Source organism: Malania oleifera, chromosome 8, assembly GCF_029873635.1.
Source record: "Malania oleifera isolate guangnan ecotype guangnan chromosome 8, ASM2987363v1, whole genome shotgun sequence".
Lineage (NCBI taxonomy): Eukaryota > Viridiplantae > Streptophyta > Magnoliopsida > Santalales > Ximeniaceae > Malania > Malania oleifera.
This window is the reverse complement of record NC_080424.1, coordinates 109,630,824-109,658,579: the sequence shown is the minus strand read 5'-3', so window position 1 is coordinate 109,658,579 and position 27,756 is coordinate 109,630,824. Positions and strand designations below refer to the sequence as shown.

At 36.9% G+C, this 27,756-nt stretch overlaps 1 protein-coding gene across 1 annotated transcript; it reads right to left on the bottom strand.

The window, feature by feature from the left end:
* Nucleotides 1–27,756, bottom strand: LOC131162991 (uncharacterized). The gene is made up of 7 exons (XM_058119651.1): nt 27,424–27,756; nt 27,257–27,317; nt 27,060–27,154; nt 26,937–26,970; nt 1,348–1,402; nt 1,186–1,228; nt 1–296 (listed from the first exon to the last, which is right to left on the bottom strand). Exons 1-7 carry the CDS (start codon nt 27,727–27,729, stop codon nt 225–227), a joined length of 666 nt encoding a protein of 221 aa, XP_057975634.1. The 5' UTR covers nt 27,730–27,756; the 3' UTR covers nt 1–224.

The window sequence follows — 27,756 nt, the reverse complement described above, 5'->3', positions numbered from 1 at the left end:
TTTTGTGGAGCTAATAAAGTTGCATTTCCCATAATGTTTTTACAATATTATTCACAATCGTGAACGTCTTAAATACATATCTCCTCTACAGTAACAAAGCAATACGGCAATTGAAGATCAGAATATTAAGTGCATGCACAATCAGGTGAAGCAGATATTGATCCCCAAGTCTGCTGTAGTATCGCATACAAACAAAAGCAAAAGACATGTCTGCCTTTAGCAACTTATATGCCATTAATAGTAACCACAACTTTGCGAGAAGTAGCTGAGTCACGGTGCTCACACAGCCAAATCCCCTAAACCATAGAACAAGAAAGAAGAAGAAAAAAAGAATTAGATGATAAGGCAGGCAGTAAACCAGCTCCTCTTTAATTAATGTTCAAACATTAATATATGCAATCGCAAGATACCATAAATATTTCCAACATATTGTTAAACCATTAACAAAAGAAAATCCTGAGTGCAAAATGATCCACAATGGAGATAATCCAAATGCTGTATTTTAGACTTTTGGGAGAAAGCCATTTGTTGAGCCAATGATTTCATTTTGACAATAGCTAAACTCAATTGAAGTAATCTAACATGAATACTAAAAGTATGCATGAGTGAAGAAGAAAAATCAACTTGACCCTAGGTGCGAATGAGAGAGGAGCATTTGGGTAGAAGGTTACATATGAGAGAAAAAGGGTGTTCTTGTAAAATTAATTGAAGCCCCACCATCCCTCAGTTTGATTACCACTTCACTTTGCCAAAGGAACTTGATTCCGGTCAAAGGCATGGGACCACTATAAACTATTTTGGTTCCTAGCATGCACCAAATGCTTTCCTTCATTCCGATTCCAGGCAAAGAAATGTTCTCTAAGCATGTTCGCTGTTAATAATTTTTATGTAGGCTACACACTGTTTTCTTAGATGCTACAAGCCAAACCACAAGTCCTAAAACAACTCATCTGTCATTGATGCATAACTCTTATCTTTTTTTACCTCTAGTTTTTATCACCAAGCTAAAATATTATGGATCCTAAGCATCATTCAATTAAAAAATTGTACTTGGAGCATGCTTGGTTAGTAAGAGAAGCATTGATATTTTTAAATATGGATTGAATTCATGATATATAACCCAGTAAAACTTTTATGAACATCAAATAAATTCAGACGTCATACATTAACTTTGGTCTGATTTACCTGCCAAGTTCCCATGTTGAGCTGCCCATTTGTGATTGGAATTCTGCATTAACATGAAGGCAAGTAGATAGCATTTTCAATAACAAAGCTATAAAAAATAAAATAATAATTTTTACGTTTTAAAATGAATAAATAGTTTTAAGAATATATGAAAATCCACACGTGAGCGAGCAGCCAAACATTGATGACTTTATGTGAGCTGGCATGTCATCTGGGCCTGCAAAAGTAGCATTTTCACAATCAAACAGCATCACTAGAGCAAATTTAACGTTCTTTAAAAATGAAAAGTTGAACTATAACTTCATGCCCATTATATATCGATTTCCTCAGGAGTTCCTTTCCTAGGTTTGTTTTGAGCTGAAATGGATGATTCATTTCTGCATTTGGGAATGACTTGTGCTAGTACATTTGCTCTCATTCTTGTTCTCTACTCTAGGTTTTGTGGATTGCTTTGATGGATTTGTTCAAAACTAGGATGGAAGAGTTCTACAAATCGATGCAGATTGAAGGAAAAACTTTCAATCTGCAACTGAAGAAGGTTGGCATAGGGGGTTTTGCTCAACATAACGAGAAATCTGCGAATCGCAGCAGGTAGATAAAGATTACGTCATCAGCTGCACGGTGGGGTATTCCAGTATCTGCCCTTGTTTTTAACAAGATTGGAGCAGGTCACTTGTTACAAGAAGTTAAGCAAGATAATATTTAGGTGGTGATTAAATCAAATCAGCATGGTTTTTTTCTGGAGCAGGATCTACAATCCGCGAGGGTTATTCAATCTTCATCCCTGGAGGAGGCATGGATTGGAAGGTTGGCAAAGGTTTTTGCAGGAGTTGCAAACAATTGTAGTATCGGAGAAGATGAGCAAAGTGACAAAGTTGTGGCTCAACCTTCAGGGATTCATGATCACTGGAGTTGGAAGGAGGTTCATTCTGGTATTTCCGACACGACAAAGTGTCAATGGCAATACGGGAACTGAGGAAGTTCCCAATCAGTGAGTGTTGGAGCAGCAATGGCTGGTGTCCACGAGGCTTTGGGTGAAGCTGTGAAACTAGAGTTTGTGAGTAGGGGGCAATCGTGTGTGCAGCCAAGGGTGGAGTGAGCTTTGAATGAGTTCGGCTAGGGATTCTGAAATCAAAGGGCTTTTTCAGGGGGTTTTTAGGTTCTCTACTATACAAGGGGCTTTTTCGGGCCACAAAGGGACTGCCTCTTCACAGGCCCACCTAGGGGCCCAACATAAAAGTGAGGAGATGCAGTTGAATAAAAATCAAACCCAGCAGTTATCTCAGCAGAATGGAAGTGTAGGAGAGGTTCATACCGTGCAAGGTTTTGAAACGGATGGGTGCAGGAGGTATGGTCTTAGACAAAGTGAGAAGGTGGTGGAGAAACAGCTTTGCAGCACATCCACTCCAGCAGGAGTGGTTAGTGCAAGTGGGCAGCATGAGTTTATTCCAGTGGGCCAAGAGAAGAGGGGAAGGGATGACTTGAATACTGATGAGCTTACCAGAGAGATCCCTAGCCGATTAGGCCGGGAATCAACATGATGCGAGTACTAACGACAAGGTGGAGATGGATGGGATGGCAAAACCTTGCACTGCCGAAAATTCAGCAATTATGAAGGCAGAAGAATATGGAAAAAAGCAACTCCTTAATTAAGAGGCAAATCAAGGTAGATATGAATGCAGTTAAGTTTTTGAAAAGACATAGAGAAGGCAGTTTTTACACCAAGGAGCTTTCAAATGGTTCAAAAATCGATGTAAAAAAAGAAGGTTAGTGAGGAAAATCCTACTGAGAAGAAATGGGTGATGTATGATTGTATCAGATGGGGATGATGAGCTGAATGGTGAATTTGATTATGACGATGGGCTACTTACAGATGAGGTCCATGAACAACTCAGGTTTGGATAAGGTTCTTTGATCTATTTAAGTCTTCATCTCTGATGGATGATTTAGAGAGAGTTTTGTCTTTTCAGTCTCCAACTCCATGGATGATTTAGAGCGAATTTTCCAGTTTGGAGAAAGGTGGAATAGGTGAGAAAGAGACACTGTTAAACAGAATGAGGCCAGTATTTTGCCTGTCCCTGTATCCTGCTTTCAACATCTGCTAGATACAAAAGGTCTGCGGCTAGCTGATCCAGAGGGAAAGGGATAAAGGAGGTTAAGAAGGGGCAATGAGAAATGGATAATTTGCAATGCTCTATTAAATATGATGGAAGGGGATTGAAAGGAGGTTTTTTTAGGCAGCATTTTGTTAGGTGTTTTGGTTGGCAGGAAGTTTTGTTTTGGGCTTTTTTTTCCCCCTGTTTTAGTCTTCTTTATTGAGGATTGTCCTCTTAGTTTGTATTCTCTTTCTTTCTTAACATATCTTCTCTTTATCTAATTTTTTTTTTATAAAAAAATTGTAAATACGAAACCTAAAAATATTGATTAATAAATTCAACTAAGGAAGCTACTTTCCATTAGCATGCAGAACTCTGAATCATCACCTCTTACAGATGAAAATGCTTCCCAGGAGGGGCATTGAGATTGGGGAAATGGAAAATTAAAGACTGCTATTTGATGTGTTTGAGAAGTATCAACTCAACATTAATAGAAATAATAAGGGGAAAACAATATGATGAAGTTTATGTGAAGGACGTCATGTTAGGCTTCTTAATCATGCAACACTGTAGTCCGAAAAGCAGATTTTGCGTAACAAATTTTTTTGGGTTATACAATTGGAATTATGACATTTACTATGAAAATATTATTATAATAGATTTATTGAAATTAATCGTTTTAGACAGCATTACATTAGATGATTAGATTTATGTTGAATATTTAAATTTTGAGTACCATTCATTGGTTGTTGCCAACTAAGAAACAACAAATCCAAAAAATGAAAGTTGCCCATATGAGAATGCTAAAGTGGATGAGCAGCATGACTGTTGAATAATTGGGTAAAATGGAAGACCTAAACTCAATGATAGGTCTCTCCCCCTATTTCTAATATATGTCAAGCACAATAGGAATGACCATAATACTCTTAATAACTAACACTTATTACAAACCAAACTCTAACATTTAATAATAATGCTAAATGACTAAATATCCATTAACACTCCCTCTCAAGCTGGAGCATATATATCATATGCTCTACAAATGAATTTCAAACGAGCACCTCCCAAGGCTTTGTTGAACAAATTAGCAAGCTGAAACTCAGATTTCACATGAGTGGTTGTAATGAGCTTCCATACATGTTTCTCTTAAATAAAATGGCAATCAACTTCGAAACAGCGTTGGAGGCAATATGAATAACAACTCGATTATCACACATCAACTCCATAGGCTAAGAATGTGAAAAATCTAGCTCTTTCAACATGTTCTTCAGCCAAACAAGTTCACATGTAGTGTGCGCCATAGCCCTGTATGCTAACTCAGCATTCGACTTGGCCACCACAGTTTATTTCTTACTTTTCCAAGATCCAAGACACCAAACTACCACAGACAAAGATACAATCCCCAATTGTGGATCTTTAGTTGGAAGGTGACTTGGCCCAATCTGCATCCATATAACCCTGAATATGAGTGTGAACCCGATCCTGATATAAGAGACCTCTCCCTGGTGCATCTTTGAGATATCTCAAAATGTAAATTATTGCATCCTAGTGACTTGTTCTCGAGAAAACGAAAAACTGACTCACAATACCTATTGCGAAGGATATATTTGGTCAGGTGACTGTGAGATAATTCTACTTTCCAACAAGTCTCCTATACGAACATGGGTAAGCAACAAATCACCCATGTCTGACACTAACTTACTATTGGGATCCATGGGTGTATCAACAAGTTTGGATCCCAACAGTCCTATCTCACCTAAAAGATCAAGAACATACTTTCTCGGTGACAATACAGTTCTTGTACGAAATCTCGATACTTCTATACCCAAGAAGTACTTCAATGGTTCCAAATCCTTGGTCTGAAACTTACTTTGTAGGAAAAGCTTTAGGTCTTGGATGCCTCGATCATCATCACCGGTGATCACAATGTTATCCATATACACAATGAGCAAAATCCCGCCAGATGGAGTATGACAATAAAAAACAGAGTGATCTACTACACACCGAAGAAGGCCAAACTCAAGTACTATAGCACTAAAACGGCCAAACCATGCCCTTGGAGATTGTTTTAATCCATACAATGATCTATTAAGTCGAGATACTAAGTCTGACTTTCCCTGAGCAACAAACCCAGGTGGCTACTCCATATATACCTCCTCATGAAGATCACCATGTAGGAAAGAATTTTTTACATCTAATTGATGTAGAGGCCAATGCAAGTGGTGACTAAAGAAATGAACAAATGTATTAAGGCAGGTTTAGCGACTGGAGGGAATGTGTTTAAATAATCCAAACCATACACCAGAGTATACCCCTTAGCAACAAGGTAGTCCTTCAAAGGAGCCACAGGACCATCAAGATTGACTTTCACATACACCCTACGACAACCAACCACAAACTTATCAAGAGGATGAGGTACCAAATCCCAAGTATCATTATCATGTAGTGCATTCATCTCTTTAACCATTGTTGTCCTCCACCCAGAATGGGATAGGGCTTCAGAAGTATACTTTGGAAGAGCAACGGAAGACAGAGTACTAACAAAACAGTAATAAGAGGGTGACAAGAAATCATAACAAACAAAATTAGATACCGGATGTTGGGTACAAGTGTGTTTACCTTTTCGAACAGCTATAGGAGGATCAACATCATGAGAAATAAAATCATTCGATGAGGGAACTAGAGGCACAGTAGTAGAAGTTGGAGGAGGCAATTCCCCGTCTTGAGTTGAAGTGTGTATACTTGCAAATTGGGATGATCCAAGCAACGAGGACTCAAAATGGATGAAGATGTAGGAGGATTGAGCATAGATTACTAGGTTTGGATCTGGAAGGCAAGGCAGAGGAAGAGACTTATTAAGGTCAATAAAACTCAAGGAATCGGAGTAGTATGGTGTAGACTCAAAGAATGTGTATCAAGCTTCAAACACTCCCCCACACGTGCAGCCCGACAACACGTGGAGAGATAAACACACAATAAATAGCATCCATGATAGGGAAAATAATAACTTTTTTTAAATGCCACACAGTAAACGCAAGCAACAAGACTAGAACCCAAGACCTCTTGGTAACTAGCTTCGATACCATGTTGAATAATTGGGTAAAATGGAAGACCTAAACTCAATAATAGGTCGCTCTCTCTATTTATAATATATGTGAGTACAATAGGAATGACCATAATACCCTTACTTACACTTATTACAAACCAAACTCTAATTATTAATAATAATGCTAAACGTCAAAATAAAATAGACTCTAAAAGATAAATTAAGGAATGAAGACATCTGTGGTAATATAGGCATAATACTTGTAGAAGATAAGATAAGGGACGGGCGAGATGGCTTGGGCACATGCAACGTAGGCCAAATAATGCACAGAGGGACTAAGCTAGCTAATGTCAATGGCAGGGTAGAGGTTGACCTAGAACAATTTGGAATGAGATAGTAAGGATTCAACAATCTCAAGGATTCATGTAGCCAATCCCACCCAGTGGGAATTAGTCTTGGTTGTTGTTGTTGTTGTTGTGTAAGAATTTTCGAATAGTTTTTATTAAATCCTATGATGAAATAAATTCAACTATCCAAATTTACTATTAAAAATAACACCATTCTTTTATGGAAATTGACTTTTCGTCAAGAACTTCAAAGCTTTATGGGTGATCATTTTACATTTAAGGTTGAACTGATGGTATTTAACTTGGATCGTCTTGATTTATTGACTTTTCATAAATCAAAATTCCCAAGGACATGCATCGTTCATCCTGTTGAAGAAGGATGAGTTCCTATGGGTTATAAGGAAGATGTGCGTCTTGTGGTTTGAAAGTCGAGGTTTTGAGGTGGGTCTTAGGGGTTTTGTTCCCAGCACTGCCAGAGTTCCAATAGTCTTGAACTATTGTCGAATGCACGGGGTAGATTCTTGAGTTTAGAGAAGGCTAATGAAGGAGGGAGGATTCAGCAAGTTCATATGCTCGAGGAAGAGCAAGTTTCCAGTTAGCGATTCTTCTTCCGTGCGCTGGACTTGACCATGGCCAAGGATAAATCAGTTGGCGACCAGATCACCAAAATCCTAGCTTGTGATGTTCCAATTGTGTCCTATGAACGTCCAATAGTTCAATGAGCATGGTGAAAAGGTGAGTGTCTTTCAAAGGCTCTCATCAGCATGTCCTCTGCCAACGTGCTTAGAAATGCTCCAATGAAAGGGTCATTGATCTCTGGGAGGTATAGTGTCCAAAATCGCAGGGTAGATCTTTCCAAACCTGAAACATCTCCATTAGTCATGCTTTCTCAACATTGTTGTCTGATCAAAAGAATGTGTAGAGGCCTCTGGCTGATGCCGAATCATAAGATGTTTCATCTCTTGACTCGAAATATGATTTGGGCAGTATGTATGATTCTAATACAGGTTTGTCCATAGATTATGATTCTGAAGGGGAGGATACTTTGTCGTACATACCAAGGTGTGTTTTTGACATGGATTCTAACAACCATGTGCTTATGGGAGATGCCCTTTTGCCAAAACAGAAGCAAGCTAAATAAAGTTGTCCTAAAATTATCTCTGAAGATGCACAAGTGGGTGATAACCATTCTAAGTACATGATCTGACTACCAAGGGATCTTTGCCCACTTTCCCTATTTTTGAGCAAAATTTAATTTCAGTTGATAGGTGATCCTTTTTTGTTTAGGGGAGGCTGGATGATGATGTGATACGAGTTCCTTTGGAGGATTTGAAAACCTTTTGGTCAAAAGAAGCTATCCTTCCATTCCTATTCAATCTATTCCTACATTTGATGCTTTTTCAACTATCAAGCATAATTTCATAAATAAGCACATATCGAAAGTATCTAGTCAATACTTCCCTAATCAGACCCCTCTTCCTAAAGTCCCACAATCCCTTCACATTCCAACTAATGATCTTCAAAATTTAACTCTTTTACCTCCCTTACCTACACCTTACCTCCCATGTGTTGTGGACTAAGAGATATTCCACTGGAGAATTCTATGTTTTCAAGTCGGTTAGGGGGAGAGGGCTAGTTGGCTGGATAGGTTTTTTTTTAATGATGAATAGGAGAGTGAGGGCGAGCCTTGGATCAATGGTACGGTTGCTCCTTTTTGACAGGTTGGTCATAGGTTTGAGTCTCAGGAAACAACCTCCCTACATAAAAACAAGGGTAAGGTTGTGTACACATTGATGGCCCTCCCCCTACCTTTGCAAAACGAGGAGTCTTGTGGCCTAGAGACGCCCTTTTGATGACTGGGAGAGTGAGTAGGGATTAGATGAGAATGGATGGGATACAAATTTGAGATTTAGATGTTCCTCGAAGAGTCCGTGGAAAGCTATCTCTCGGAGTTATTCCCTCTTCATTCCCCATAGTAAATTCTTGGAAGGTAGAGGTAGTAATATATGATTTTGGAGAGATTCTTGGCTGGGGAACGTAGTTTTGTCTGCCTCTTTTCCATGCCTTTTTCGCCTAAGCTCAGGGCAGGATGAGTCCATCTTCTTATATTGTTGATTCGAGTGATCCATTGCCTTCTGGGGTTTCCACTTCCGTAGATTGTTAAATGATAGGGAGATGGGAGAGTTATCCTCTTTGCTAGTCTTATTACATAATTGTCGTTTTTCTTAAAGGAGAATAGGCGGTCTTGTTCTCTGGATCCTTCAGGGATTTATTTGCGTAAATATTTTTGTGATTTTTTGGATAGGACGAGTTTTTCTTTTCCGCTCTATAGTTCCATTTGGAAAGCCAAAGTCCCCTTTAAAATTAAGGCTTTTATCTAGTTGGTTGTACTTGATAGAATTATTACCAATAACTTGCTGCAGGTTAGAAGACCTTTGAAGGCTATATCCCCGTACATATCTATTATCTGCTTTAATGATTTAGAATCATCATCGCATTTGTTCATTCATTGTGACTATGCTTGGAGTGTATGGAATAAGCTATTTGGCATTTTTGGCAAATGTTGGGTGAGTTCTACAATAGTGGAAGATTTTTTGGCAGTGATTTTTTCTGGATTTGATAGGAAAAAGGAAAGGGCAAGGCTTTGGAAATGTGTTTTTTTTGCAGTTTTTTAGGGATTGTGGATGGAGCGTAACTCGAGCATTTTTCTAGGGAAGAAGACGGCTCAGGTGGTGGTTTGGGAAAAGATACATTATTTAGCTTCTCTTTAGTGTGTGGGACAAGGGATTTTTAAGGGGATGAGCTTTTCTGATATTCGGCATGATTGGCATTATATGTTGGAGTGCTAATTCGGGATGGTTTTTTTCTCTTTTGTTCTTTAGTCTGTAGTTTGGGAATTGCATGCCGAAGGGTTAGCTAGTCACCTGGGGAGGGATAAAATCATTGCCTTAGTTGAGGATAGGTTTTATTGGCCTTCCATAAAGAAGAATGTTGCTAGGATAGTGCCTTAGTTTCACACTTGTCAATTAACCAAAGCTAAGAGACACAACATTGGCCTTTATACGCCTCTACCATTGCCACACATAGCTTGGAGAGACCTATGTATGGATTTTGTTCTTGGACTCCCCAAAAACAGCCCAAGGAGATGATTCCATATTTGCTGTTGTTGACAGATTTTCCAAGATGGCGCATCTTGCTCCATGTAATACAACTTCTGATGCATCTCATGCAGCTAAATTTTTCTTTAGAGAGGTTGTCAAATTGCATGGGTTTCCAACCTCAATAGTGTCTAATAGGGATATCAAGTTCTCCAAGTACTTTTGGAAGACACTTTGGAAAATGTGTGGGACTTACTTCTTGTTTTCTTCTACTTGCCACCCCCAAACTAAGGTTGTGAATCGTAGTCTTGGTGACCTACTTGGGTGTGATGCGGAAGAAAAACAGGGAAATTAGAACTTGGTGCTACCTACTGTTGAGTTTGCTTATAATAATTCTGTGAATAGGTCCACAGGTAAGAGTCCATTGAGTGTGTATTCGGTTACAAACCCCGTGCACCCATTGATCTTGTTCCTTTGAAACCAAAATACCCGTATTTTATAGCCTACTGAGTCCTTTGTCCATGACATTCATGAGCTGCATACTGAGGTTAAGCGAAAACTTGCTATAAGTTATATGGATTATAAACTTGCTGCAGATGTACATTGTACAGCTAAAGGGTTTAATGCAAGTTGTTGGCCTAACATGGCTTTTGAATCTTGTTTTGATGATAACAAAAAAAGGTTAATTTAACATGTTTTGTTTAAGTAATGATATTTCAGGAAACCTTATATGACAAAGTTCAAAAGGATCAAAGAAATGAAAGTTCAAGATCACACGAACCATAAAGCCATATTCCATCAACATAGTGGTCAAAAGAAAGCTCAAGAGGACCAAGATGTTCAAAACATGTGGAAGCTTAAAGATGACTCAAGCTCGAGTCTAAGAGGATTCGAAGCAAAGACATATATAAAGACTTCAAGCTTAGAGTGTTTAAGACTTTAGGATGACTTATGTAAGTACTTCATTATAGATATCATTTTGTAATGCTTTGAAGCTCATTAGGGGTTGATATGGACTTAGAGACCTTATTTTGAAAACCTCAGAAAAAAAACTTTTTAAAGTAACAAAGCAAGATGGCTAAGAGTTTTTGAAACTGAACTGAAAAAACAGATTTAATAACTGTTCATGCGACTGAACTTTTGACCTCAGGCGCCTGAAAATTTTTTCTGAAGAAATTCTGAATAGGCAATGTAGGCCCAAGCGCCTGACCCTTGCAACCTCAGGCGCCTGACCCTGTTTTGAGTTCAAAATATACACTGTGTACAGAAGGTTCAAGCGACTGACACTGAAGCCTCAGGCACTTGACCACTGTAAACGGCTATAATTTTTAAAAGTTTTAAAATTCAAATTTATATTGCTTGTGCCCCAAACTTCGTATAAACTTGGGAAACACTCCAAATAACTTGGACAACACGAATTAAACACTTTTTGAACCTATAAATACATGATTTATCAAATCAAATCAATACCAAGAAATTGAAAATCTGCTTTCAAGCCATATTGCTCTCTCTCTCAAAGCTCTCTTGCTCACACATTCATACTGAGAATTGCTGAAATATTCTAAGTTTCTAATCAATCTTCTCTGAGCTCAAACCTCTGAGTTGCTGATTCATATCAAGAGAAGAATTTTGGTGAAATAATTCTTGAGCTTCAATTCAATTTCTTTGATATTTGTTTTGAAGTATATTAGCTAAGCTTTATTTGTACTAACCTGCTCTATCTGAGAGCATCTCTTGTACAAAAGAAATCTTTCTTGTTTCCTTGTTTCTTTGATGGGTCAGGTTATTGGATTGTTGTACCGAGCGTGGGGTATCGCTTGGAGAGGGGGTTCCACCCTTAGGGAGGGATTGTAAACGGTTTGTTCCCCCTGCAAAGGAACGTTCTAGTGGAATCCTTAGGTGGTCTTGCCTAAGAGTAGGCTGGGTATAAGCCGAACCTCGTAAAAAACTCGGTCTCACTCTCTACCCTTTCTATTTAATTTTTCAGCATATATAAATTGTGTTTCCAAGTGCAGGTAGTTGAAAATTTGGGACTGGGAAAACTTTTAATTTAAGAGAGTACGTTGATTAATCTTTTGCGGAAACCTTAAAGGGAGTACGTTGATTAATCGTTTGCGGAAATCTTGGTTAAAAGGAGTGCATCAATATTCATTCATTCAAGGCTTTATTTAAAACTCTAAGCTGAGTTTTTGCAAACGCAAAATCAAGGAAGTGTTGCAGCTCTCACAATTGGTTAAGTATCGTGTGGTTGATTGATTGTTAATATTAAAGGTATTTGGCTTGTGTTGATATTGAGTGTGGATTGTGGTTGATTTAATTGAGCATTTAAAATCAAAACATTCTTGTGTGTTTGTTAAGTATACAAAAGGTTGTGAATTTGTAAAAAGACTTGCAAGAATTTTATAAACTCAATTCATCCCCCCTCTTGGCACTACACCAAAGTTTTCAATTGGTATCAGAGATAAGTTATAGCAAATCTTAATTAGAAGCTATATAAAGGTCTAAATGGCACACCTAGGTGTAGCCCCTTTTACTGAAGGTCAATCCTCAACTAGACTGCCTATTTTCTGTGGTTTAAATTATACTTTTTTAAAACAAAGAATGAGAATATATATTCAAACTATGGATTGGAAAGCATAGAAAGTTGTCACACATGGTGACTACATTCCTACTAAATTAGTAGATGGTAAAGAAGTTTCTAAAGAAGAACGAGACTTGACTGATAATGACTATAAAATGATGCAAGTAAATTCAAGTGTCATGAACGCAATGTATTGTGCCTTAGACGTAAATGAGTTTAATAAGGTCATGGCATGTAAGTCAGCCAAAGAAATTTGGGACAAGTTAGAAGTAACCTATGAAGGAACTATAGATGTTAGAGATAGTAGAATCGACATGCTCACTAGTGAGTATGAAGCTTTTAAGATGAATCCTGATAAAACTATCACTAGCATGTATACTAGGTTCACTCACATAATAAATTCCTTAAATACTTTAGGGAAAAATTATTCAACATATGAAATGATTCGAAAAATCCTTAGAGGACTTCCTCCAATATGGGAACCTAAGGCCACAGTAATCACGGAAGGAAGAAACCTGAAAAATACCTCCCTTGATGAGTTAATCGGATCCCTTCTCACATATGAGCGATGAATGAAAGAATTTCAAAAAACAATAATAAAAATAAGAAATTAATAGCCCTTAAGGCTGGCAAAGAAAGTTCTAGTGATGAAGATGAGGACAACGAATTAGATGATGAAGAACTAGCCTTTATTACTAAAAGAGTTGGAAATTTTTTCAGAAAGAATAGGAAATTCCCTCGAAAGTTTAAAGGATCAAAAACTAACAAAGGAGAAACAAACACAAAGGAAACTAAGAATGAACCACCTACATGTTATAACTGTACGATGGTCGGACACATTAAACCTAATTGTCCACGACTGAAGAAAGACAATAAGAAGAAAAAGAAGGCAATGAAAGCTACATGGGACGATACAAGCTCAAACAAATCGAAGGATGAATCAAGTGAACAAGAAGTTGCCAACACGTGCTTTATGGTACACAATGCTGAGGTAAACTCTTATTATAGTTCATCAAAAGAATCTAGTGGAGAGTCTTGTAATGATTCATGTGAAAGTATGCCTTCATACAAGGAAATCCAAGCTGAATTATTCACCTCACATAATAGGTTCATTAAAGTGTCTAAAAGGAACATAGTCTTGAAAGAACAAAATAAAAATCTTAAGAATCAACTAGAAAGTTCTAAAACAGCCGAAAAAGAAAAAGAATCTCATATTAAAGATCTAATGAAAAAAATTAATAACACGTCTAAAGAGTTAGTAAAATTACAAGTAAATGGTGAAAGCAAGAAAGACCTAGAAATAAGTGATCTTAAAGTAAAATTGCAGATAAAGATAAAATCATTTACAACTTTACTAGAGGAAAAGGGAACTTTGAAAAGATGATTGGACAACAAAGGATGAATAGTAACAAAGAAGGAATTGGTTACAATGGAATTGAAAACAAAAAAAAGAAAAACTTATTTAGGGGATACTTTGTAAAAGAAGCAAAATACTGTGCAAGTACATCTTCTAAAAATATACATGAAAACACTACTTGCTACTTGTGTAGGAATAAGGGACACATAAAGTTTAATTGTCCACTTAAAAAGAAGTATGTCAAAATCAAAAATGAATGAAAAGGGAACACCAAAATTAGATATAACTTAAAAAGAATTAAGAAGGTTTAGGTTCCAAAAGTAACACCTAGAATCCTTCCTTGTAGGTATGCTTTAGGACCACTCCATCAAAGGAAAAATGGTACTTGGACAGCGGGTGTTCAAGACATATGACCGGGGATAGAACAAAGTTCACCACCCTAGCTCAAAAAGATGGAGGGTATGTAACCTTCGGTGACAACGCTAAAGGTAAAATCGTCAGAATTGGTGAAGTTGGTAAAGAACCCTCACTTACAATTGATGATGTTTTGTTAGTTGATGGATTAAAGCATAACCTTTTAAGCATAAGTCAACTTAGTGACAAAGGGTTTGACATAATCTTTAAGCTAGATAAGTGCATAGTTCAAAATCCAAGAAAACATGAAATTCTATTCACAGCTTATAGAGCAAATAATGCATATTGTATAAACCTTGAAAACTTAATCTCTCAAGATGTAACATGCTTAGCTGCCATGAATGAAGCCAGTTAGCTTTGGCATAGAAGACTAGGACATGCAAACACGGATCTATTATCAAACTTATCTAGAAAGAAGTTAGTCAAAGGTTTACCAAATACAAAATTCATAAAAGATAAAAATTTTTATGCTTGCCAAATTGGAAAGCAAATTAAAACAAGTTTTCAAAAGAAGAAACATATCCCTACTAGTAGACCCTTAAAACTTATTCATTTAGATTTGTTTGGTCCTACTAGAACTCAAAGCATAGGAGGTAAGCAATATGCCTTTGTCATAGTTGATGACTACTTTAGGTTTACTTGGGTATTATTTTTAGCCTCCAAGGATGAAGCTTGTAACATGTTAATAAATTTATGCAAGAAACTTCAAAATGAAAAAGGATATAATGTTTCAAATATAAGGAGTGATCAAGGAAGAGAATTCAACAACAAAAATGTTGAAAAATTTTGCAATGAATATGGAATTAATCATAATTTTTCAGCACCTAGAACTCCATAACAAAATGGAGTTGTTGAAAAAAAGAATAGAACTCTTCAAGAAATGGCAAGAACGATGCTAAATTAACATAATCTACCAAAATACTTTTGAACTAAAGCGGTAAATGTCGCATGCTATGTGATAAATAGAGTTTCAATAAGATCAAGTTTAAATAAAACTCCCTATGAACTTTGGAAAGGTAGAAGGTCTAACATTTCTTATTTCCATGTTTTTGGATGCAAATGTTTTGTATAAAATGATAAAGATGATTTAGGTAAATTTGATGCAAAAGCTAATGACGGTATATTCTTAGGGTATGCATTGAAGAGCAAAGCTTTTAGAATATACAAAAAAAGAACTCTTACAATCTTGGAATCAATTCATGTAACATTTGATGAAGAAAATCCATTCAATAAATCAATAAAAGGTAAAGAAGTTCAAACTACTCAAAAACCAGAAGAATTAGACATAGTAGAAGCAAAAGAAGAAGAAAATGAAGTAAAATCAAATAATGATTTTGTTGAAAATACTGAATTACCCAAAGAATGGAAATATGTAAGAAATCATCCGAAAGATCAAATAACAAGAGAACCATCACGAGGTATAACTCCAAGATCTTCTTTGAAAAATCTATGTAATCATTATGCTTTTTTATCTCAAGATGAACCAAAGAATTTTGAAGAAGCTCTAAGAGATGACTCATGGATAATGGTCATGCAAGAAGAATTAAATCAATTTGAAGGAAATAAAGTATGGAAATTAGTTGCCAAACCGGGTAACCACTCAATCATTGGAACTAAGTGGGTATTTAGAAATAAAAAAGATAAAAATGGAATTGTGGTAAAAAATAATGCTAGACTTGTAGCTCAAGGATACAACCAAGAAAAAGGAATAGACTATGATGAGAGATTTGCTCCCGTAGCTAGAATGGAAGCAATAAGAATGTTTTTAGCTTATGGATCTCATAAGGAATTCAAATTGTATCAAATGGATGCAAAGAGTGCCTTTTTAAATGGCTTTATAAATGAAGGGGTATATGTAGCACAAACACAAGGCTTTGAGGACATTCAGAAACTTGATTATGTGTACAAGTTAACTAAGGCTTTATATGGTTTGAAACAAGCCCCTAGGGCTTGGCATGAAAGACTTAGTGGATTCTTACTAGAAAAGGGGTTTTCTAGAGGAAATGTTGATAGTACCTTATTTATCAAAAACTAAGAAAGATGACATGCTTATAATCCAAATTTATGTAGATGATATCATATTTGGCGCAACTAATGATAATCTATGTAAGGAATTTGCTAAATGTATGCAAGAGGAATTTGAAATGAGCATGATGGGAGAATTGAACTACTTCCTAGGATTACAAATCAAACAAGCAAAGAATGGAACTTTTATAAATCAATCCAAATACATAAAAGATATGCTTAAGAAATTCGACATGGAAAGTAGTAAGTCAATAGGTACCCCCATGAGTACTTCCATAAGCCTCAATAAAGATGAAAAAGGGAAACCAGTAGATATGAAATATTATAAAGGTATGATAGGAAGTTTGTTATACCTAACAGCTAGTAGGCCGGATATAATGTTTAGTATATGCATGTGTGCACGGTTTCAATCAGCACCTAAAGAATCACATCAAATAGTTGTGAAAAGAATCCTAAGGTACTTAATAGGTATAATTGATTTAGGATTTTGGTATCCTAAGGACACCGGATTCAAAATGATTAGTTATTCGGATGCCGATTATGCAGGGTGTAAGATTGATAGAAAAAGTACAAGCGGGACTTGTCACTTTCTAAAACGATCCCTAGTATCTTGGTTTTCTAAGAAACAAAACTCCGTAGCCTTATCCACAACTGAAGCTGAGTATGTAGCAGTTGGGAGTTGTTGTGCACAAACCTTGTACATGAAACAACAATTAAGGGGCTATAATCTAGAATATTCAGCCATACCAATTAAGTGTGATAACACAAGTGCAATAAACATCTCCAAAAATCCAATATCACACTCAAGAACTAAACACATTGACATAAGACACCACTTTCTAAAAAATCACGTTCAAAAAGAAGATATACTACTTGAATTTATAAATACAAATGACCAATAGGCGAATATCTTGACAAAACCTCTTCCCGAAGAAAGATTTATATCAATTAGAAGAGAACTTGGGTTGTTTCATAGTAGGGAAGTGATTTAGGAAGATTTCATGTTGAGTAAAAGGAGAAATTTAAAAGAGTAAGGGGGTTTGGCGATTGAGCTGTGTATTTTGGAGGCTCAAGCAACTAAGGTGCTACTGCCTGCTGAGAATTTCATTCATAAATCTCCAGGCAACTAAAATCAAATATTCAAGTACCTGAACTCGTGGGTTCTATAAATTTTTAAACGTGAAAACCCTAACTCTTCAGACTCCAGGCTATTGAACCCTGCTCCATCACTCACCCGAGGCTCCTACCTTTGATTTCCCTCGACTCCTAACTCAAAATCCCTTGAATCAAATCCTCCCAATCACTCTCCTACACCTTTTCCCACGGATTCCAAGGTTTCACTTGGCTTATTTGTCTCATCCTCCAAAAATAAAAGATGTCTCGCACCAAAACTACGGCAAATCGAGGATCTTCTTCTGGGCGAGATGATAATAACATCAAAAAATGGCTTGTCACTCCTCAATCGAAGCTTCGATATCGATCTCATCTCCGTTCTACAGACCCAATTTTTGGTAAGGTCATAGATACAACCTTCTTTGATTCAGAATTTCTGGAAATCCTACCTATGTTTAGGAATATTGGCTGGAAGAATTTTGTAGTTTATCAAGCCAAAGGATTGTATCCCAACTTAGTAAAATTTTTTTATGCAAATATGATCCATGAAGAAAATGTCCTAACCACTGAGGTTAGAGGAAAGAAGATCGTCTTAACTCCACAAATCTTGGCTCCTATTTTGCATATCACCCCGGGTGAATTTGAATGTCTTGCTTTTACTCAAACATGGATTCTAGAGCAAGGTTTCACACCGGAAGAATTTTTGCCACTAATTAGGGTAGAGGAACCTGTTTATTTTGGCCATCCTCCTATGTACAAGCAGCTAAATCTTCAAGCCCAAATACTTCAGAAAATCATCACAAACAACATCCTACCAAAGGCTGATTCATATGATCACCTCTCTTACGTAGATTGTTTTGTGTTATGGTGTCTGCTAAAAGGGAAGAAACTTGATCTCTCTAGCCTAATTTTGAAATGGATGTGGGCTAAATTGGAAGCTACTCGTGTCACTCTTCCGTATGGTCGTGTTCTGAACCTTATCTTTGCTCAACTCAACGTTACTACCCCCACTGAACTGTTCATCAAACGTTCAAGGTATGACATTTTCACTTCCACAACCCTCAAGCAAATGGGATATGAAAAGCATGATCAGGGTTGGTTTTTGAAAGGAGGACGACCTCAAAGGCCAGCAGCAGTAGCTGACACACCTGCTTGGTTTATCCCCTTCCATCATGAATTCTCTACTTTCAGCAAAGATATGCGATCAGGTCTTCAATCCCTTCAAGAGAATGTGTCCTCACTCCATACTACTTGTTCGTCACTTGATCAGTGCTTAACTCGCATAGAGCAGTATAGGGCTAGCTCATCTCGTAGTATTGATCTTATGGATACCAATTCTGCCCCTCGGAGTGATGCTTCATTTAATGAAGAATCTGAGGAAGAAAGTGAGGAAGGTGATGAAGAGGAAGCTGAAGCTGATGATGATGATGATGATGATGATGCTTGATTTGTTAAACTCATATCTATGTATTGGCTTAGTCTTTGTGGTTTTTGTTTGCTTGTTCTTTTCTTTTACTTTGGCTTGTAACTCTATTGCTTATGACTTTGTGCAATATGACTATGCTCTTTATGTGCTAAGACTCTTTGTGCCTATGCTCCTCATTACTTTTTGATTGATGTCAAAGGGGGAAAGATATTTTGGAGAGCAAACATGAGAAGAGAGTATCTTAGAGAGCAACCACGAGAACATGAGAGCATGCTAAATATGCAAAACACATAATCTTGACATGACTTAAAGCATGGGGGAGTAAAAGCAAAAATAAGCATAATGAGAAAAATGAGAACATAAGAAGAATGAGATCATAAGCATATATGTTGACATGAGCTATAATGCAATATAATTGATTGTGACTTATTGAGTTTTGAACTTACTCATATTTGAAATCATCATTTTTTCATATTTGTTAAAAGGCATGCTTATTGTAAAGGGGAGCCTTATCAAGGTTTTTTCATCTTTGCTCCTTATTTGTTATCATCAAAAAGGGGGAGATTGTTGGCCTAACATAGCTTTCGAATCTTATTTTGATGATAACAAATAAAGGTTAATTTAACATGTTTTGTTTAAGTGATGATATTTCAGGCAACCCTACATGACAAAGTTCAAAAGGATCAAAGAGTTCAAGATCACACATACCAGAAAGCCATATTCCATCAACATAATGATCAAAAGAAAGCTCAAGAGGACCAAGATGTTCAAAACATGTGGAAGCTTAAAGATGACTCAAGCTCAAGTCTAAGAGGATTCAAAGCAAAGACATATATAAAGACTTCAAGCTTAGATTGTTTAAGACTTTAGGATGACTTATGTAAGTACTTCACCATAGATATCATTTTGAAATGCTTTGAAGCTCATTAAGGGTTGATATGGACTTAGAGACCTTATTTTGAAAAGGCCAGAAAAAACTTTTTAAAGTAACAAAGCAAGATGGCTAAGAGTTTTTGAAACTAAACTAAAAAAACAGATTTTATAACTGTTCAAGCAACTGAACTTTTGACCTCAGGCGCCAGAAGATTTTTTCTGCAAAAATTCTGAACAGGCAGTGTAGGCCCAGGCGCCTGCCCCTTGCAACCTCAGGCGCCTAACCCTGTTTCAAGTTGAAAATATACACTGTGTTCAGAAGGTTCAGGCGACTAACCCCGAAGCCTCAGGCGCCTAACCATTGTTAACGGCTATAATTTTTAAACAACAACAACAAAACCAAGCCTCAGACCCACTAAGTGGGGTCGGTTATATGAATCATTTTCCGCCAATTTATGCGATCATGGACCATTTCTTTTGATAGACTCAAGGATATTAAATCCTTACTCACTATCTCCTCCCAAGTTATTTTAGGTCTACCCTTACCCCTTATACTACCCCCCACAATAACTAAGTTACTCTTCCTGACAGGTGCACTATAAGGCCTATGTTGCAAGTGTCCATACCATTTGAGTCGTCCCTCCCTTATCTTATCTTCTATAGGAGCTACACCTAACTTACCACGAATATGTTCATTCCTTAATTTATCTTTCAATGTTATACCACTCATCCATCTAAGCATTCTTATCTCAGCAACTTCTACTTTTTGGATATTATGTTTCTTCGTCGCCCAACATTCTGATCCATATAGCATAGCTGGTCTTATAACTGTTCTATAAAACTTCCCTTTCAATTTTAAGGATATTCTACGCTCACATAGCACACTTGAAGCACTTCTCCATTTTACCCAAGCTGCTTTAACTTTATACATTACATCATCTTCAATTTCTCCTTCAGCTTGCATAATAGATCCAAGGTATCGAAATCTACAAGTGCTATTTATTTCTTCAGCATCAAATTTAACTTTGTCTCCAATATTCCTCCTATCATTACTAAAATTACATTTCATATATTCTATTTTATTTCTACTTATCCTAAAGCCTCTAGATTCCAAAGATTCTCTCCATAATTCTAACTCAACCTCTACTCCGTCCCTAGTTTCGTCAATTAATACAATATCATCTGCAAACAACATACACCATGGAACCTCCTTTTGAATATTCTTAGCCAATTGATCCATCACTAAAGCAAAAAGATAAGGACTCAAAGCAAATCCTTGATGTACATCTATGGTAATTGCAAATTCTCTAGTTTCTCCATCTATAGTTCTTACACTAGTCATTACTCCATCGTACATATCCTTAATGACATCGGTATACCTACAACATACACCATTTTTTTCTAAAACCCACCATAGAACTTCCCTTAGTATCCTATCATATGTTTTTCAAGGTCAATAAATATCATATGCAAGTCCCTCTTCTTTTCCCTAAACTATTCCATTAATCTTCTTAAAAGATAAATAGCTTCTATGTTAGATCTTCCAGGCATAAAGCCAAATTGATTTTCTGAAATCTTCGTTTCTAACCTTAATCTTTGTTCAACTACCCTTTCCCATAGTTTCATCGTATGACTTATAAGTTTAATTCCATGATAGTTATTACAATTTTGAATATCTCCTTTATTTTTTTATATAGGTATTAAAGTACTTTTCCTCCATTCATCTGACATTTTCTTAATTTTTACAATTGTATTAAATAAATTAGTTAACCATATAATTCCGTTATCACCCAAGCATTTCCAAACTTCAATTGGATGTTATCTGGTCCCATAGCTTTCCCATTTTTCATCTGTTTTAGTGCAAACTTAACTTCGTTAAATCTAATTTTGCGAATAAATCTTATATTTTTAGTCTTTTCCTCATTTGACAATTCTAAGTTTAAGTCTTCTATTTGGTTTTCGTTAAACAACTTATTAAAGTAACTTCGCCATCTTTCTTTAATATCTTTGTCCTTAACCAAGACAATATCATCCTCACTTTTTATACATTTTACATTTCCTAAGTCCTTGCTCTTCCTTTCTCTAGCTTTAGCAAGTTTAAATACATCTTTCCCCTTCTTTTGTACCTAATCTATCATACAAACTATTAAATGATCTATATTTAGCTTCACTAATGGCCCTTTTTGCATCTTTCTTGCCTCCTTATTTTTTTCAAAGTAATCTCAGTTTCTACATTTTTGTCACGTTTTTTTTTTTTTTTAAGTTTGTATAATCTTGGGAAACACTCTAAGTAACTTGGGCAACACAAATTAAACACTTTTTGAGCCTATAAATACATGATTTATCAAATCAAATCAATACCAAGAAATTGAAAATCTGCTTTCAAGCCATATTGCTCTTTCTCTCTCAAAGCTCTCTTGCTCACACATTCATACTGAGAATTGCTGAAATATTCTGAGTTTCTGATCAATCTTCTCTGAGCTCAAACCTCTGAGTTGCTGATTCACATCAAGAGAAGAATTCCGGTGAAATAATTCTTGAGCTTCAATTCAATTTCTTTGATATTTGTTTTGAAGTATATTAGCTGAGTTTTATCTGTACTAACCAGCTCTATCTGAGAGCATCTCTTGTACAAAAGAAATCTTTCTCGTTTCCTTGTTTCTTTGACGATTCAGGTTATTGGATCGTTGTACCGAGCGTGAGGTATCGCTTGGAAAGGGGACTCCACCCTAAAGGAGGGATTGTAAACGGTTTGTTCCCCCTGCAAAGGAACGTTCTAGTGGAATCCTTAGGTGGTCTTGCCTAAGGCGAAGGCGTAGGCTGGGTATAGGTCAAACCTCGTAAAAAACTCGGTCTCACTCTCTACCCTTTCTATTTAATGTTTCAGCAAATATAAATTGTGTTTCCAAGTGCAAGTAGCTGAAAATTTGAGACTAGGAAAATTTTTAATTTAAGAGAGTACGTTGATTAATCTTTTGCGAAAACCTTAAAGGGAGTACGTTGATTAATCGTTTGCAGAAATCTTGGTTAAAAGAAGGGCATCAATATTCATTCATTCAGGGCTTTATTTAAAACTCTAAGCTGAGTTTTTGCAAATGCTAAATCAAGGAAGTGTTGCAGCTCTCACGATTGGTTAAGTATCGTGTGGTTGATTGATTGTTAATATTAAAGGTATTTGGTTTGTGTTGAGATTGAGTGTGGATTGTGGTTGATTTAATTGAGCATTTAAAATCAAAGCATTCTTGTGTGTTTGTTAAGTATACAAAAGATTCTGAATTTATAAAAAGACTTAAAAGAATTTTATAAACCCAATTCACCCCCCCTCTTGGGACTACAACTTAGTTTTCACAAGTGATAGTGTCATGGTTCCTAAAAGACCTAAGAACTACCCTAGAAATTCATTTAAAAAGTTACATGGTCGTGCCATTGGCCCTTTCAATCATCCTTAAGAAACTTGGACCTAATGCATATTTACCTGATTTACCTACTCATATGACCATTAGTCCAATTTTGACACCTTACTGAGGCACTTGGTTTGCCATTTGATGCCCATACAGGTTCAAAAGCTTCTCAGCCTCCCTATATTTCTAGACCACAAGGAATATTGGAGTCTATTTTGGACAATGAGTTCTTGATGTCTCCCCATGGTGGTTTTCATCGCTACTTGGTTCAATGGAGAGGTCACCCGGAGTAAGATGCTACATGGCTTGCCAATGATGATGTTCGTGACAGAGCTCCTAACTTGCTAGAGTCATATTTATACTCCCACTTTGTGGAGCAAAGCTCCTTTCAGTTGAGGGGAATGATGAAGGACCACCTCTACCCCTTAGGCCGCTGATTAGGCACATATCTTAGGTGTAGGTTTAAGAAGATTTAGAAGGAAAGATGTGTATGGAGGACCTCTTTGTATTTTTTAGAGACTTCATTTAGTATTTGCTATGTGTTTAGTTGGATCATATTTGTAAAATATATGTTAGTTGTATTAGTGGTTTAAGGGCTGGACATGTTAGTGAATGTACAGTTATTGTCTGAATCAAATTGCAGTTTCCCTCTCTCTCTCTCTCTTTCTCTCTCCCTCTCTCTCTCTCTCTCTCCTGCAGCTTCCTCCTCCTCCTCCTCCTCCTCTCCTTCTATCTATATATATAAATTCTAATATTTGTCCTACATCACACATCCCCTTAAAACACACATCTGCAAGAGCCCAAAGTGAAGACAAATACTGAATTCTATCCCAAGCAAAGATGCAGACATCTTATTCCCCATAAATACACAAGAATTCCTCTCCAACTAAATACCCCACAAAATGGCAAAAACCCCCCACACTTCCACAACTCTAAACAATCTCCACTCCTACCAAACCCCCGAAAGGAAGTAGCCAACATATCCTCCACCAAATGAGGACACGCCCAAATCTCTCCAAACATGCCAAAAGCTTATTCCAAACTGTCCACAAAAAATTGCAGTGCAGAAGGAGATGAGAAACAGATTTTGAACTATTAAAACAAAGAGAACACATATCCGGAGATAAAGCCTTTGAAGGCCTCTTGCTTTACAGCATATTGTTGGTGTTAATTCTATTAAACAACCAACCAAATAACAGCTTCAATTGTCGAGGGAACTTTGGCCTTCCAAATACAACCATAAAGCTCCAAACCACACATTTATCCAAATCAAATGATTTAAAAAAAAAAAAAAAGACTTAAAAGAAACTCAACCAAGGAATGAATAGACCACAACCAAGTATTCTTCCAATTGGAAAGACATAAACCTTGAGCAAACCTAACAAAGGCAGAGAGTTCATCCACCTCATTAAGAGACTGACGAAATTGGAATCTTACGAAAAGTTTTCCCCATTAATGATCAAGAAGAAGGAGATAACCCCATTGTAAAGTGATATGTAATAAAACAAGGGAAAGAAGTGAACAAATCCTAGTCAATCACCCAAATATCTTCCCAAAAAACAAATATGAACCCATTGCCAATAGCAAATTTAGTAAACAAGATAAAAAGAAAGTAAAGTTGTGAAATACAACTCCAAGAACTCTCAAAGGAGTCCCTTATCCCCATCTTTAAATCCACCCATTCCTGCCAAATTTGCTTTCAATAACTTCATGCCAAAGGAAATTTTCCTCTAAAGGAAACCACCATAATCATTTATCCAAAAAAGCGATATTTTTAGACACCAAATAACCAAGATCCAACCCCTCCCCCCTCCTTAGTCCTACACAGAACCTTCAAACTAACCAAATGATCCTTCTTCTCACTAACACCAAAGCAAAGGAAATCTCTCATGACCCTCTCAATTCCCCTAGCAACACCTACAGTGATGTAAGTGTTAATTTCTATTAAACTTTGACACTACAATTTTTAGGAATATTTTCCTATCTATTATTCATGTCTTAATTGTTAGATATTGGGATGATGCTAGAGAGTTTCACTAACTGCATGACGAACTAATCATAATAATCCCTTGCACTGAAGGAATTAGCTAACAACACCCCTTGTAAACTTATATCTTGTTAAACGCAAATGCATAATGCAAACAAAACATTCATTCATCTTCTACCTCTTCTCCATACAAGTGACTCGTGGTGCCGAAGATATATCTTGGGGGAGGAATGTCAAAGGACCCAATGCAAGAGATGTATCATCTCTAACAAGGATTTCTCAATTTATTGCGTGATTCAATAAATTATTTAAGCTATTCTAACAATTTTTTGTTTAACATTTAAATATTATTTGTTTGCCTTTGTTGCCTCTTAAGTTGTGGTACATTTCATGAGTTTGTAGTGCAGTTGGTACATGATGGTGGGTGATTGGTTGTTCATTTGTGCAAGTTTGGGGGTTTGCAGGTATGCAAATTTGGTGGCTCATACAATTCTCTTGGCACCAGTGTTGCCTGCCCGAATTGAAGAGGTTATTAGCAATTTTTCTCCCCCCTTGCCATACGCCTCTTTTTGAGGGGTGAGATGGGCCTTGAAGTAATATGTTCGACCTATTCCTTACTTATGTGTACCACACTCATGGCAAGTGGGGATTTGCATGATCTATCAGATGCAAAACCTTATATGGGGATGGTGTTTACACTCTAATGTGCCCTTACATTAGTGCTTGCCACTTGCTGTGTACAACAATGGCATTAGAGCTTATCCTTGGGCTCATGCAGTGCTAATGTCAACAAGGAGTGGTATCTAATCAATCAGAATAGTAATCATATGATTATCTCAAGGATTTTGTTTGTGCATTTAAAAGATAAAAAGTATACACTATGCAGCTATGAATGACTTCTTCAATCAGTTATAATTTTTTTCATGGTATTTGCTACTCAAATAACCGATGTAACTCTAGAGTTATACTTGCTACAAACCCTGACTTTATAAATGGATGCATTTATTAGATAACAGGTTGAAGCAAGCTTTTTCCACTTATGATAACTCAATGAATCATACAGCCCTTGTGTCGCCAACGCATCATTTCAATCTCAGTTCTATTAACTTACAATAGTATGATAGTTGCCTACTGTACTTGTCATACGTAATGGAGAATTAGGGTTCAGTTCTAAAGGACAAATGTGAGAAACAGCTAGCAGATCCAAGGAAAGCAGCAGGTGCACAAATTCCCCAATCCTGGCACAGGGAGTTAATGACTATAATAACAATACTGGCCTTTATGAGCCTGGTGCCAGCAGTGAGCAGTCACAGTACTTACAGCTCCAATAACAACTATTTCTATTGTAACACTTAAAAATTTGTAGGTAAACCTTGCCTGGGGCTACTGGTCTGCTATTACCATCATAATTAGGACATTATTGCATAAAAGGGCAGCAATAGATCCCAAATATAGATCTCATTAGATGAAACTCAATGACAAAATGTTGGAGTGAAGTACACTAATAAACTTGAACCCAAACTATTTGTTGGAAGAATAACTAAGTACTCATTCCCATTCCCACACACCCACATACAAGAACTAGAAAGTAAATAATGCTAAAAAATGTCTGGGACAGCCTTGAATTTGGATAGCATGGATTTGGCCAAGATGTATTCAAAATTATATTAAATTTTATCCAAATCCACCCAAATCCATCCAAGACCCAAAATTTATTCTCCCAAATGCAGCGTAACAATATTCACCATACACGGAGATAGTATTCGGTTATACTGTATAAGCTCATCATTTTTTAGACTGGCAATCATATTTTAAAGTTGTGGGTGGCTATTAACTAAAAACCGCCCACAATCTAAATGTGACCGTGTTAGGCAGCATAAGCTAATAAGTTCTCCCAGAGGATGGTTTTAAAGTGTTAAAAGAAAAAATCAGAGGCATTGGATCTGAGATTAAATCATCGCTTTAATTGAAACAAATATATGCTAACCTTCCAGTGTATGCTTCCAAGGTGCAGACCTTCCCTACAAACATACGGGCACCAAGTGAAGCCTTTTTTTGAAGTAGTGGGATCGCTGCAAAAGATAAAAATTAATTAAGGGGACAAAGTTACCTCTGGAACTACCCTGTTGAGGAACGTCTCCGTATCGTCCCGTACATCCGAGTCGTAATTCTCATTTATGGTCAGAGAAGCACTCGTGTGCTGCACTGGAACGTTTTGAAGATTAAAATAAAAGTCAGATAAAATACAATCCAACGCGGAACACGGAGGAGTTTCCAGAAATTACAATAGGGGCTCAAATTGCTTACGGAAAAAATGAGCAAGACCGCATTTGAATCCCGACAAATCTTGCCCGATTTCCTTCAATATCTGATTCGCAAACATCGAACGGTCATAAAATAAATATTTTAATGATTTTTAGAACGAAGAAGAGGAAGAAGGAGAAGAGGAAACGAGGAGAAAGAAAGATGGGTACCTTAGGGGTGACGAGATGACAGCCTCGGGTATGGGGAGGGAGAGATACAGTCTTCTGAGCCCATTTAGGAGCAGCCATGGGAGTGGAGGAGGAAGAGGGATTGTAGAAGGTCGCCGGATTTTGCAGCGATTTGATGCAAATCGGAGCCGAGAGCGGCTTTGCGGCGAATATTACTGAAGTCTGCATTGGATGGCTGCAGTCCAATATGAGCTCCCAATGCACGAACCGCCCTGTCGCGCGGATCAGTGCCGCGGTCCGCGGTTCGCCTGCTTGTATAAAGATTTTTTTTGTTCTTTTGGGTGCCATGTTCTTAAAAATGCTTTAGAAGAAAAC